Source organism: Pteropus alecto, unplaced genomic scaffold (genome assembly GCF_000325575.1).
Source record: "Pteropus alecto unplaced genomic scaffold, ASM32557v1 scaffold8, whole genome shotgun sequence".
NCBI lineage: Eukaryota > Metazoa > Chordata > Mammalia > Chiroptera > Pteropodidae > Pteropus > Pteropus alecto.
In genome coordinates, this window is record NW_006494609.1 from 8,070,702 (window position 1) to 8,083,584 (window position 12,883).

Consider the following 12,883-nt stretch of genomic DNA (forward strand, 5'->3'; position numbering starts at 1 on the left):
ACCCCCTATCCCCCAAAAAAAAAAAAAAAAAAAAAAAAAAAGTGGGTGGCTATACTAGAAATAACCACCAAACATAAGGTGTAGTCCTGGACTAGGTAGTGGTTTGGACAAGAGAGGAATGAAGAAAATGTTTTTGTTTAACACCATGTGAATATGGTATGGGTATTATATGATGTAAAAAATTACTATATTACTTTGTATATAGAAAGGAAAAGGCTGTTGATTGAAAAGAGCACATTATGAAACAGCAGACAGTGACATCTTATTTTAATAAAGAATTCACATGTGTCTGCCTACACATAGAACGGTCTAGGGGTTTGCGTGAACTAACATGCTTCCAATGCTCATGTCTAGTTGGTACATATGTGATGTTTATTGTCTTAATTTTTTTTAGTTTGTATTTCCAGTTTCCTGTAATGGACATGTACTGCTTCTATAATACATTTTTTAAAAAACATCACGATTAACATGAGCTACAGCATCTGACCTTTGGGAAAAAAATGTAATGGTGAGTAATTTCCAATAAAAAACAATTATGTTCATATCTCATTCTCTACAGATAGAATTTGGAAAACTACAAATATAACTGTGGCAAGATGCAACAACAAAAATGCCTTAAGTGACTACAAATGTTCTCACACTAAGGAAAACGACTAAGAAGACTGGTAAAATGATCTGCACAAAATTAACATTTAAAGATACTTTATCTTCCAGTCTTATTTGTCAAAAGAAGTTAGGGCAAAAAGAATAAACTGCTGTTAAAATAAACGAGTATTGTGTATAGCGAGATCCTCCAACAAAAGCACACTTACAGTCTGTCCCTTGGGAGAGCCTTCTTCGGTCAACTTCTCAAACATTTCTTTAGCTGCCTGGATGTTCTGTGTCAGGTAATCGCCAAACAGAAGAGCATATGACACCCTCTCCAGGGCTCTGGTATGGTTCATGCTTGCTGCCTTCTGAAGATACCGATATGCTCTTTAAATGGAAACAATTACACAACAAATTAGCAATATTTTAGACTTTCATTAAATTTTTCCCTCAAGATCTACAAAAATGAAACATTAATTTCCCTATTCTGTAGAATTCCTCTGATATTTATTTCTATTAAGTCATGGTACTTATGTATATAGAAAACATTCTGGCCACTTTGTTTTTACCTAAGATATCAGTTCTCTCTGTTATCCTAATACATTTAGCAATAATATATCCTAATTACACTAATAGTAAACCTAAAAATGTCTATTAAAAAAGTTAACTAGATTTGCAATGAGAGAACTGTTATAATAATATGGTGTTCAGTAAAAAAGAAAATGATAACCATTGCAATTTTCTTTTTAAATCTTTGTAGACTATTAACAAAAGTCAGCTGAAACTGAAGGGACATAAAGTGTTAGAAGACAGTCGCTTGTTTTATGTTCTTTCCAAGTGTAAATTCTAATCTTTATCTGCAAAAAAATTACAAAGCAAAAAGAAAAACACCTGGCAATTCCTTACGTATTATGGCATTTAAATTCTGAGTAGCATAAGTAGTCTTGCGTCTTAGAAACTACCACGCCTTTCATCAATTATTTCCATTTTGCTTACTGTTCATTCTTGTGATTAATATTTATAATCTTTTTACCCCAACAAACTAAAAGCTGATCAAAGCAATGCCACTGATGCCCATATATCATACATTTCTCATAATGCAACTTAAGAAATCCTCTGCTTTGGGCAATACACTTTTCAAAAAAGCGCTTTGCTGTTTATCTCTGTAGTGGCCTCTCTCAGGGGAGGAATGGACTTGGCAGTGCTACCTACTCTCTTTTCTGGCTTTTCTTATTGCTTCCATTGAGGATTTTCATCCCGGTCTGGTACATCATTTCTGCCTCCTCCATTTGCCGTCTTCTAGCAGCCTCTTCTTCAGCTAAAAACAAAATGTCAGATACATTTAAGTGGATTGTAATTCTACACTGATCATTTAGCAAAAATGGGTATCTATTCTTTCAGGTCGTGATACAAACAATTAATAACCTTTCACTAATTACAAATCTGACTCTAAAGACATATGATTTAGTGTGGACTTTACCTGTCAAAAGATTTTTTTTTAAAAAAATAAAACTCATTTAAATCACTTTCTTTTAGAGAAAGCAATATCAACCTGCTATTGGAAGGTACTTTTCTGTTAGTAATTCTAAAACTTTTTATATAATTCAACTAAAATTTCAGTAACAGTTTATGATTATATGCCAAAGTCAGCTAAAATCAGAAGGACATTAAAAAACAATAGTCAAAAAATATTATTATAGTCAAAGGACACTTTAATCTCACCCAAAATGCTGTTCATCTTTATGAGAAAGTACTTGATTAATTATGTAATAAAAAATTTGTAAAAAACTGATTTTTTTAAAAATGTAGATCCTGATCTAATGCTAAAGCTCTGTATTTTTTTCTATGCACTGATACAACACCAAAAATCACAGAACTGTTAGTTATCTGCAAAATTATTTTGCTACTGTAATACGGCATTTTAACAGAAATCTAGAACTCATTAGGAGACTTGTGAATATTTCATTAGGACCAATACTAACAGAAATAGAACTGAGTTCTTGTGTATAAAAAAATCTGATTGTATTGCATTAGTGCACCTCATACTCCAGCCCACACCCAAGGACCGGCTACCTTTGATGCTCTCTTCTAGAGAACATCATAGGTAGTTCTAACTACCCTGTCAGAGCCACTATTTTAAAAATGTTAATTGGTATCAAAGAGGTATGTTCAAGATTTTCTATTCTTCATTATTAGTTACAAAGTCTTTCCTGACAACATACCTTGCCTGTAGAGGTCAGCCCCTTTATATTGACATTGATATGTAGAAAGGTTAAATATACTACATTTGTCAAATGTTCCCCAACCCCTAAGCATAGTGCATTTCACTCAAAGTATTTTTAAAAGGTATTATTCATTTTTCTTCTGACCACTATAAACCTTCTCAATAATGTTTCTTTACTGTCAAAAAATGTTTTACATTTATTAATTTAGCATCCTGCCTGTGGGTTTGCAGAACAGTGTGTGCACACCAACGGAAAACCAGCCCTAAATAAGACACAAGTGTGATAAGCTGCCCAAGTGACAGGCTGGAGATAAGTAAGTACACTGCATGCTTCCTGTGCTTAAGTCCATTCAGGCTACCACCAAGTCATCATCACTGACCATTTCTGACTGGGGTGGAAAAAAAAAGATGGCTAAGAAAAGGCCTTAAAGCTATTTTCCAAGACATAAAGCAGTGTGGACATTCCTCCTACTGAGTATACTTACTTTCACAAAAGCCCCACTTTTCATCTGCCTTGTAGTCATAGGTTGTAGCACACCATAGTCTGCCATCTTCCCTCCCGTCTGATGTACAGTCATCATATTCCTTATCCAGGAACAGAAAAGGGAAGTGGCAGGGCTCCCCATGCGCTGTGCCTTCAATGGCGGTCAAAGCTGAGAAGAAAAGAAAAATCTAAACAAACAGAACCTCTGGTATTCGTGGATTTAATGCTGACAATTTCAACTATTAGAATCTGAAGACAAAGATATATGATTTGTAATGGGGAACGTAAAGGGCCAGCACCGATTCTGATTAGGGACGACCTGAGGGTGAGTCAACTTAGTGAGCATGGCTAGCTGACTACTCAGCTCTACATCCAACTTAGAATTTCTGAAGGTCTTGAGATATCATAACCTCAGAAACCTGTCTGCTGTAAGACTCCTGCCCAATCAGTGAGCAAAAAATAAGGCAAATGCAACTGAACCAATTCTCTCTTCTGCATAACTCTCCTTTTTTCTATCTGGATGCTGCAAGTCGATTTCTTCAAAAATATAGTTATACAGGGAAAATGCTCCCCCAGGCAGTTAATCACTCATGTACTCCTCTGTGATCCCACAGCATTTTATTAGAGCGCTTATCATATGTATTAAGGTTCTTTCTTTACCACACTCTAGCTACCACTAAACTCTGAGCTTGTTAAGGGGTAGAGACCACATCTCCAATTCGTGCTATAAGTTCTTTCTGGGTAGCTCCTCAGTGCTGGGAATTACACCAGGTGGTAGAAATGAGGTGGAGCAGAGAACTGTGCTCCGAAGAACTTACTGCCTAGCAAGGAAGAGAGACATTAAACAAAAGTATGATCGATGTTATGGAAAAAGCCTCCCTTGTCAGGGACTGAAGTTGACACTGAACCTCATGGATGTGTACGAGCAGGGGCTCATTGAAAGGCTGCAGGGTATGGTGGGAAGAAGTATTATAGACAGAGGGAACTGTGTGTGTTAGGATCAAATGAAAGAAAACATGGCATATTAGAGAAAATAAAGAGTTCAGCACATTAGAACATGTAATGTGAGTGCCAGAGTGGACAAGAGGCTGAATGAAGAAGCACAAATAAGCCTGACTAGGAAGGAACTGACAAATCTTATTAAAGAGTTTGGACTTTATCCTGAGAACAGTGGAAACTCACTAAGAGTTTTAAGTAGGAGTTACATGCTCATACTTACAGTTTATTGAGAGAGTAGGCAATGGAATAGAGAGAAGCAAGGCTGGATGCAGGTGACCAGTTTAAAGGTTATGACAGTAGTCTAATCAAGAGGTAATGGAAGCCTGAAGAGGATAATGGAATGAAAGAAGAGGAAGTATTCAAGTGATGCTAAGGAAGTAGTATGGTACTATTTACTGACTAAATGTGCAGATGAGAGGAGTCAAGGAAGTCTATCAGGTATTAGGCTTCAGGAAGTGAGAGGGTTGTCCTTACTAAGGTGGAGAACACTGAAGGAGGAGTAGGTTACTGTTCAGGGAGAAAACGGATCAGGGCAGAGACAGGTTAAGCTCTAATCTTGCTACATTCGAGGCGGCTGTTAAAAAAAAAAAAAAAAGAGGTAAAGATGCCTTAGACATCTTTTTAGTTGTAGCCAAAGAGAAAGTTCTCCAGTTTATAGATAAACTTGAAGCCAAAAGTATGCATATGAATGTTGAGTGAGAGGTAGATGAGAAGACCACAAGGATAGGGCTGAGCCAGAACCATACTCAGTACGAGCACACATCGGATTCCGCTGGTTGCTTCTACACGGAGAATTTAATTAGGCTGCAGTGCTTAGTGATTAAGGGTTTAGGTTCTAGATTCAGAACACCTGATTCAAAACCTACTGCTCTGTTCATTTTAAGTGTCAGATTTGATTACTGGCTATCATTAACTTAAATTACATAATCAGTCAGCTTCATTATGCCAGAGCAGTGATTAATGTTTTCAAAACTGGCACTGTTTTTGTGGTGGTTTTTAAAATGACAGCCTTAAAATTCTTACAGAATTTATTCATGGGAAAAAAATTAACTACAATTAACACTACTATGAGGAATATCTATTTGAGATAATTGACTGGAAACAAGCAAGTCCTAGTAAGTAACTTTTGGAAGATTTTAAAACAAGTTTAAAGGGTAACAGCAATTTCCCTCTTGTGATTTTGCGTGGACAAGATAGTTGAGAGATACAGATCTGCTTTCTAGGGACATACTAATAAAGGATGTTTTTAACCCTGCATTAAAGCAAGATACTGTATCTATAGGTTCTGTTAATAAGAAAACTATATATTTAATTATGTTGCTTGTTTGAAGCTATCTTGTATTTCCAAATATACAACAGTAATATCATTTTAGTCAAATATATTTGTAGTCAAAATAGTTGAAACACAATTATTTAATGTTAAAAAGCTATTCACCTCAAGACAACTACCATAGTGTTCATCAATTTTACTGCACAGAAAGAAAAACTCAACCGACCGTCATCAAAAATCCCTAAAGTACTAAGAATGATGATTTAATTTAAACCATACTTGAAATAAAGCAAATGGTACAGGCCAGATTAAGAGGTATTTATTGTTTGCTGGGAAATAGTATTTGATAATCTCTTAAGGGAAAAATACTAGTGTTAGGTAATTTACTACAAGCAGACTGCATTCAACCAAGCTTGAGAACTGCTAACTGCAGTTGAGAAATTACATATGTTAAAGAGGGAAAGACAGGCAGTGCTTTAAGGATTAAAATGTACTTTTCAGACAAAAAAATGAAATGTAGTCATATGGAGAATGAACAAAACATTAAGATCAGTTCATACAAGCTCAGTTCTGTGAAAAATAACTCATAATTTTTAAGTAGAAATAGAAGCACTGGCCCAGAAGAAAGTGACAAGCTTCCTAACACTTAGGTAGCACGCACTGTCAGGAACCATATAGAGTGAAACTTGCTCAGGAATACTGCTATTTAAGAAAAGTGAGTTTCTCTAAATAATGGCTTTAAAGATAGTTCTTCAGAGTGTCAAAAACCCTTGTGGGTACTTTTCTCACGAGGATGGTCTCCTAAAGGTCTTCTTACAAATAAATTCTTGTAAAACCAAAGAAACAACAGTAGGACCTGTTGTAGGCAATGACCTATGTTTCCTTAACCATTTAATTCTGTTTACTCTGATTACTAAATCCAGGTTTGTTTATTCCCTGCCCCCCCCCATGCAAATGACAATGAGGTAGAAATGCCATCCTATTACTCAACTAATGTGCTTACATCAGAACATAATATTAAGCATGATTTAGTAAGTTTAAACTCAGTTCCTTCTGTGCCATTCGAAATAGAGCAACATGCTGGTTATTAATTTTTCTTCTTTTTAAGACTATAAGGATAAAGTATTTATTGCAGAAAAGACAATCTAAGCAATAGAAAAATACAAAATTAAAGAAAAATCAGTCATATTTAGCTACCACTGCAAATTTTCCCCCCCCAAAGGTAATGGCTGTTAATAAAAAAGAAGTCATTTTAACTTACAAACATATGCAGGTGGGGAGGGGGGCGGGAATGGTCTTTCTTTCACATAAGAAACTCGTGGTGGTTAATTTTATGTCAATTTGGCTGAACCACAGTGCCCAGATAGAAAGAAACTTGTGGTGGTTAGTTTTTTATCAACTTGACTGAGCCACAGTGCCCAGATATTTGGTCAAACATTATTCTGTGAAGGTGTTTTCCGGATGAGATTAACATTTAAATCAATGGACTTTGAGTAAAGCAGATTACTCTCCATAGTGTGAGTGGGCCTCAGAGACCAAAGCCATCTCCTCTGAAAAAGGAATTCTGCCAGCAGATGGCCTCTGGTTCTCTTTCTCTGCAGAACCCTAACCAATCTAAGATCATACTAAGTGAATTATTTTCAATGTGACATTTTCACTTAACACTGGCTTTCTTCCAAGTGGCAGACAGTGCAGATAGGCTCACTATGATTCTGAATCCCTTTCTCACTTTCTGTAGTGATAGGAATGGTCAAGGGAGACATATGGCAGTTCTACCAATGACTTCTGGGGGAGGCTCCCTCTTCTTATGCAGGCACCACTTCTTCCTGAGGACCAAGGGCCTGGAGGTACAGACACCACCAGGTGTGACCACATGGATCAAACACGAGGATGAAGCAAATTTACTAAGGTGACAACGCGAGAAAGATGGAGCTGGAGTCCTTGATGGCACAAGCCCTGAACTGCCTGTGAAGTTCTAGTTGTATGAGCCAAATAAACAAAACTCTGCTTCTGCCACCGCCTGATGGATTTTGTCGTTTGCAACAAAACATGTTCCCTTTAAAATGACTATAAGTATTTTATATTAGGGAGTACCCCAGTGTAATCATTCCCCTCTAGATGGTCACTGATTTGTTCGCTTTCAACAAACGTTGAGATGATGTGCAGAAAACAGTAAACACAACAGGCATGACTGTTATCCTCTGAGAGACGGGCCCTTGGCTGGCATCTGGGAACTTAGATTTTAGATAGATTCCCACCACCCTAACTGAAAGAAGTGACTCTTTGTGCCTAAACTGTTTGTAAAAACAATGTGATTTATGCTCAACATCTGTTTTTCTTCTGGGAGTCTGCAAATTTGGTACATGCTAAGCAGAAAGTGACTACGTGACTAGTATCTATATCTTCCCTGGGAAATAACATTTAACATGTTTTGTCACATGTGCTAAGGGATTTAAGTGTGTCCCCTGGGAGACGACCTTCGGACACTTGCACCTTGTTTCCTTTGGACTATGCCTCATGCTGGTTGTTTTGTAATCTTTCACTATGATAAATCACAGCTGTGAGTATGACTATATGCTGAATCCGCCCAGCAAATCGTCCAACCTGGAGGTTGTCTGGGGAACCCCTGACACCAGTTGGCATCAGAAGTGGGATTCTCTAGAATGACCCTGACTCACTGAAATATGGGGCAAGCATTGAAATATGGTGCAAGCACTGTTTGGGAAAGGGAAGGTGAGGGATAAGGTGTGGTAAACCTCTGGGGTCCCAACTGTTACAGGGTCATCCGTGGGATGTAGCAGCAGCAGAGTTGCTATCTGTTGTGAGAGGTCAAAGTTACCTGTGGGATTTGAGAACGTCAGATTCAATTCCAAGAGAATCAGCTTGCTGGGTTCCGAAGTTGCTTTGGGCCATGCTAAAAGTGACGCCTTTGGGTTCTGTCGGACTCATATTATAATGCAACCCCATATGTACACATGCAATAAATTTGGTTATATCTCCTGTTAATCGGTCTCATGTCAATTTCATGATTAAATCAGCCAGAAAAACAATGAGAAGAAAGAGGGGAAATTTCCCCTCTCCCACACTATGGACAATTGGAGCCTCTGGAAAAAGGGAGACATTAAAAAAGGGAAGTGATAACAAAATAGTTCCAAGGATGTAAAGTCCAGCACAGGGAATATAGTCCATAATATTGTAATAATTATGTACAGTGCCAGGTGGGTAGTAATTGGGGGGAATCACCTTGTAAGTTATATCAATGTTTAGTTCAGCCACTATGTTGTATACCTGAAACTAACATATTGAATATAAACTGTAGTTGAAAAAAAAATTAAAATTTTTTTTAAAAAGAGAGGTGTTATGTAGATGAAGATATAATTTGGAGTTCTAAAAAGCAGATTTAGTTTGCTAATGAGTGCTTGTGAAAGCAGAGGTCTGACCTGTAGACACTACCATGCATATCTGTGAGCGGGTCAATCTGGACTCACAGATAGATGAGACAAAAAGGGTGGAGGAAAGCCTTGCCTGCCACTTGGACTTTCTGCAGCATTTTGCCCTTGCCGCTGTGTAGAAAAGCCCCTGGCTTTTTAAAATTCCTGAATTTACAGATCCTAATTGCCTGAACTTGATTCTAAGCTACGACCTGATACTGTCTGGTATAGGCTTCCAGCCTCAGTGTGAGCTGTACTGAACTGAAAGCAGGCATAGGCTCGATAAACACAACTCAGAATCTGTGACCTCTGCATATCAGGCCACCTCTCTGTGGGGCCCTACACTGTGAGGAAATCACGAATGCTCAGTTAGTTAAACTGTCTGGGTCACATACAAATGCCTACAGCAAAGGGCCTGTTCTTTGATGAGACCATCTGAAATCAAGCTGCTGACTGGTTGTATATTCTGACAGAGACTGACTTCTGACTATTATTGTCCCAAACTGCAAGTTGGGAGAGGACACATCACAGGGACTGCTGACAGGTTAGAAGGACTCCCGATCCCCCGTGGAGTATGTCTCAGTGCAGCTGACTCCTAGTCTGACTCTCTTTGTTGCTCTTATGCAACAACGGGCTGATTATCTGACTCCGCTTAACTCACCTTTCCCCGGCTGCACACACCTTAGTGCAATCTGATTATTCAATGAAGCTGTCCTCAAAAGAGGGGTTGACCTTTTCTAGGCCGCTCACTAGATGAGTGATCCAGGTGGAAGGAGGCGGTTATGTAAACCCATTTTGAAATTTTTTTAAAAATTCAGGATTTTGTCCTGACCAACTCGTGAACATGACGTCTTTCTGGTCCAGCTGTTTAAAGACGTTTTTCTGGGTAGCTGTTCTGGTCCCCTTGCACGCAACCCTTCCAGACGAAAGGTCTGGGTGAGAGTAAGCGATGATTGAAAAATACATAAAATTACGATTACTGACTGGAAACACTGATTTTGTAAGAACCAAGAAAAATAAACCCAAACCCCCACACCTGGAGAGGCACGAGGGAGAAAGGGTATTGTGATCTTTGTTTTTCGGAACTATTTCTGGAAACTTCTCCCTCTGTGCACCTTTCCAAACTGTTGAGAGTGCTCTGAATTCAGACTGCTGAGCCCACGATCACACCTGATGGGCTGATGAGGGGGCAGGGAACAAGAGGTGGCCCAGCTCCCGCACTTCCCACGCAGAAAACCTCCAGATATCCACACTCGTGAGGGATGACCTGGTGTCACGGACCACAAAACTGTCTGAAACTGACTGGCAGTCCCTCTGAAACCGAGGACTGAAATTATTTGGTTTAGACTGGAAACCCTAGGACAAGACGCCTGTGGTGGGAGGCCACATCCTACTGCCTAATATAAATCCTGCTCGGGGTGCCCCAATACTGTAAACTCTTTGTTTTCAGGGTTACCACATGTACCCTCTAGGGCTGTACTTCTGTATGTGTGCTCTGACTGCCACGCCACTGCCTCAGCCCTGGAAGGCTTCCAAGTCAGCTTCGACTTACTGGCCAGAGGTTGCTGGGCCTGAATTGATACTTAGGGCCTGGTAAACAAGTTTAATACAGAAACTTGAGGAAGCCACCCACTTTCTAAGACAGACCTTTCTGATTAATGGGATTTGTTAACTGGCTAAGTTCAGGACCTGTGAAAGGCATGAATGAAATTAATACTGAAGACTGGTCTCTCTCTATTGTCTGGGTTTTACTGATAATAACTTTGCTATAAAGACAACTTGGACAATGACCAAAGGGGTAGACTTTGCAGAGAAGAGTTAACACAGCAGGCCTAAACTTCTATCCTTGAAATGGCTTGCTTACAAGGTTGGCCCTTGGCTGGTGTCTGGGAATCTAGCTCTCTCAAGGGTTCCAACTACCCTAACTGCTAAGAGTTGCTCTCAACTGTATAAACAATACAGTTTATGCTGCTTTCCTTCTGGGAGTCCACAACTTTGGTATGTGCTAGACAGAGAGTGGCTACATTGACTAGCCCCCAATAAAAACTCCAGGTACTTAAATCTCTAATGAGCTTCCCTGGTAGACAACATTTCATATGTGTTGTCACAACTTGTTGCTGGGGAAATTAAGCATGTAATGTGTGGCTCCCCTGGGAGAGGACCCTAGGAAGATTGCACCTGATTCCCCCAAGACTTCACCCCATGCATCTTTCCCTTTGCTGATTTTGCTCTGTATTCTTTTGCTGTAATAAATCACAGCTGTAACTATCACTGTATGCTGAGTCTTGAGTCTTTCTAGAGAATCATAGAGCCTGGGAGTATGGTCTTAGGGACCCCCAATACAGCTGGGAATAAGTGTGAAATGTTCAAAACACAGCAAGAAGGCACGTGTGGCTGCAGTCATGTGAGTGAAGGGGAGTGGCAGAAGAGGAAGTTGGATAGAAAGGGCTTGATCATGTAAGCCTTCATCAACAAAGATTAAGAAGTTGAATTTTATTCTGTATGTGACAGGAAGTCACTGGAGGCTTCTGAACAGGAAGATCAGTCCGGCTACTGTTAGAGAACTGATGATGAAGGGGCGGGGCGGGGGGCGGGGTGGTAAAAGCAAGGACACCAGATAGGAAGCTCTTACATACATGAGACTCTTCAACTACCTTGGGTGGTTCAGGATCCGCTTTAGAAAGAAGAAAGTTAAGTTTCTCTTTATGAATGGGTAGAAATGTGATAGATGAATTTGAGCAATGGGGTGAGAAAGGTATTCCGAGCTGTGGGGAGAACTTGTTCAGAGGTCCAGAGGTCCTGAGAAAGGGTATTGGGGAAGAGCCATGGGGATGATATCACTGGGATTGGCAAGCATGCCGAACTTCTATCAATATGGCAGTGACACGGATGAGAGGCTGACAAGTGAAGCAGGTCTAGAAGTAATTGTCACATACCCAGTTCTAATGTAGCTGGGACTGTACACACACAAAGCCACGCATATGTAATTTATGTTATATGTAAGAACATAAGCCTTTTCATGCATTAATAATAAAAGCTAAAAGGAAAAAACAAAGCAATTATTGAAAAACTAAAAGCAAACAAGTGAATGTAAATGTATATAAGATTGTTGGTATAACCACACAGAAATATTTAAATGATTTTTAAAACACCATATTACAAATCCCTAGTAAAATATATACTAAAAACAAAAAGAACCATAAAGAAATCTTAAACTGCATTCAGTGGTCCTGCTGTTAGTGGTAAGGTGGCCACTGTTATTTTGAAACTATATATACAGTTTTATACACACACACACACATCTACACGTACACACAGTTATATATACATATACATATACATACACATATATATTAGGATAAAGCAATATAACACTAATACCGTTAGGTACCAGGCATCAGGGAAAGGAGACAGAAACATTAAAGAAAGAAGTGAACATCCTGATGGGTAGAAAGGGCTGGCAGCACACCTGCAATCCATTCTCTCCTTTTACTGCCCAAGAAACAGAAAAACAGAGCGGTAACACGATCAAATCTTAGAAATTTACTAACGAGAGACCTTGTGGCAAATACACTTGAGGTATTTACTACCAGGAGAATCCTTACTTATGGAATGCTTACTATTCCACAAAGGATGGACTTTCGCTGCACAGAAACCTGGGAATATGTATTTTACGAGGCATGACTTTCTAGAAAATATCACACAAGCTATGCAGTTACCAGAGAGTAAACTGGAGACATTTTATAACTGAAATGGCTCCCATTTGTGGACATCACACTCCATATGCATTACTTAGAGGCCTCATATGTTGAAATCTGGGCCAGAGTGCATCCTAATTGAAGCAAGACAGGACCTGGGAGCAGTCTGGTAGTCATGCACTCTTCTAC

General features: G+C 39.1%; 1 protein-coding gene across 1 annotated transcript in view; it reads right to left on the reverse strand.

Annotated features, from left to right (window-relative positions):
• SEL1L (SEL1L, ERAD E3 ligase adaptor subunit) overlaps window positions 1-12,883 on the reverse strand; it is a 47,536-nt gene that overhangs the window by 25,602 nt on the left and 9,051 nt on the right. Inside the window, exons 4-6 of the mRNA XM_006925500.3 lie at window positions 3,298-3,465; window positions 1,801-1,906; window positions 813-975 (exon numbers count right to left, since the gene is read on the reverse strand). Coding sequence (XP_006925562.1) covers window positions 813-975; window positions 1,801-1,906; window positions 3,298-3,465 — 437 coding nt within the window. The remainder of the gene's footprint in view (window positions 1-812; window positions 976-1,800; window positions 1,907-3,297; window positions 3,466-12,883) is intronic.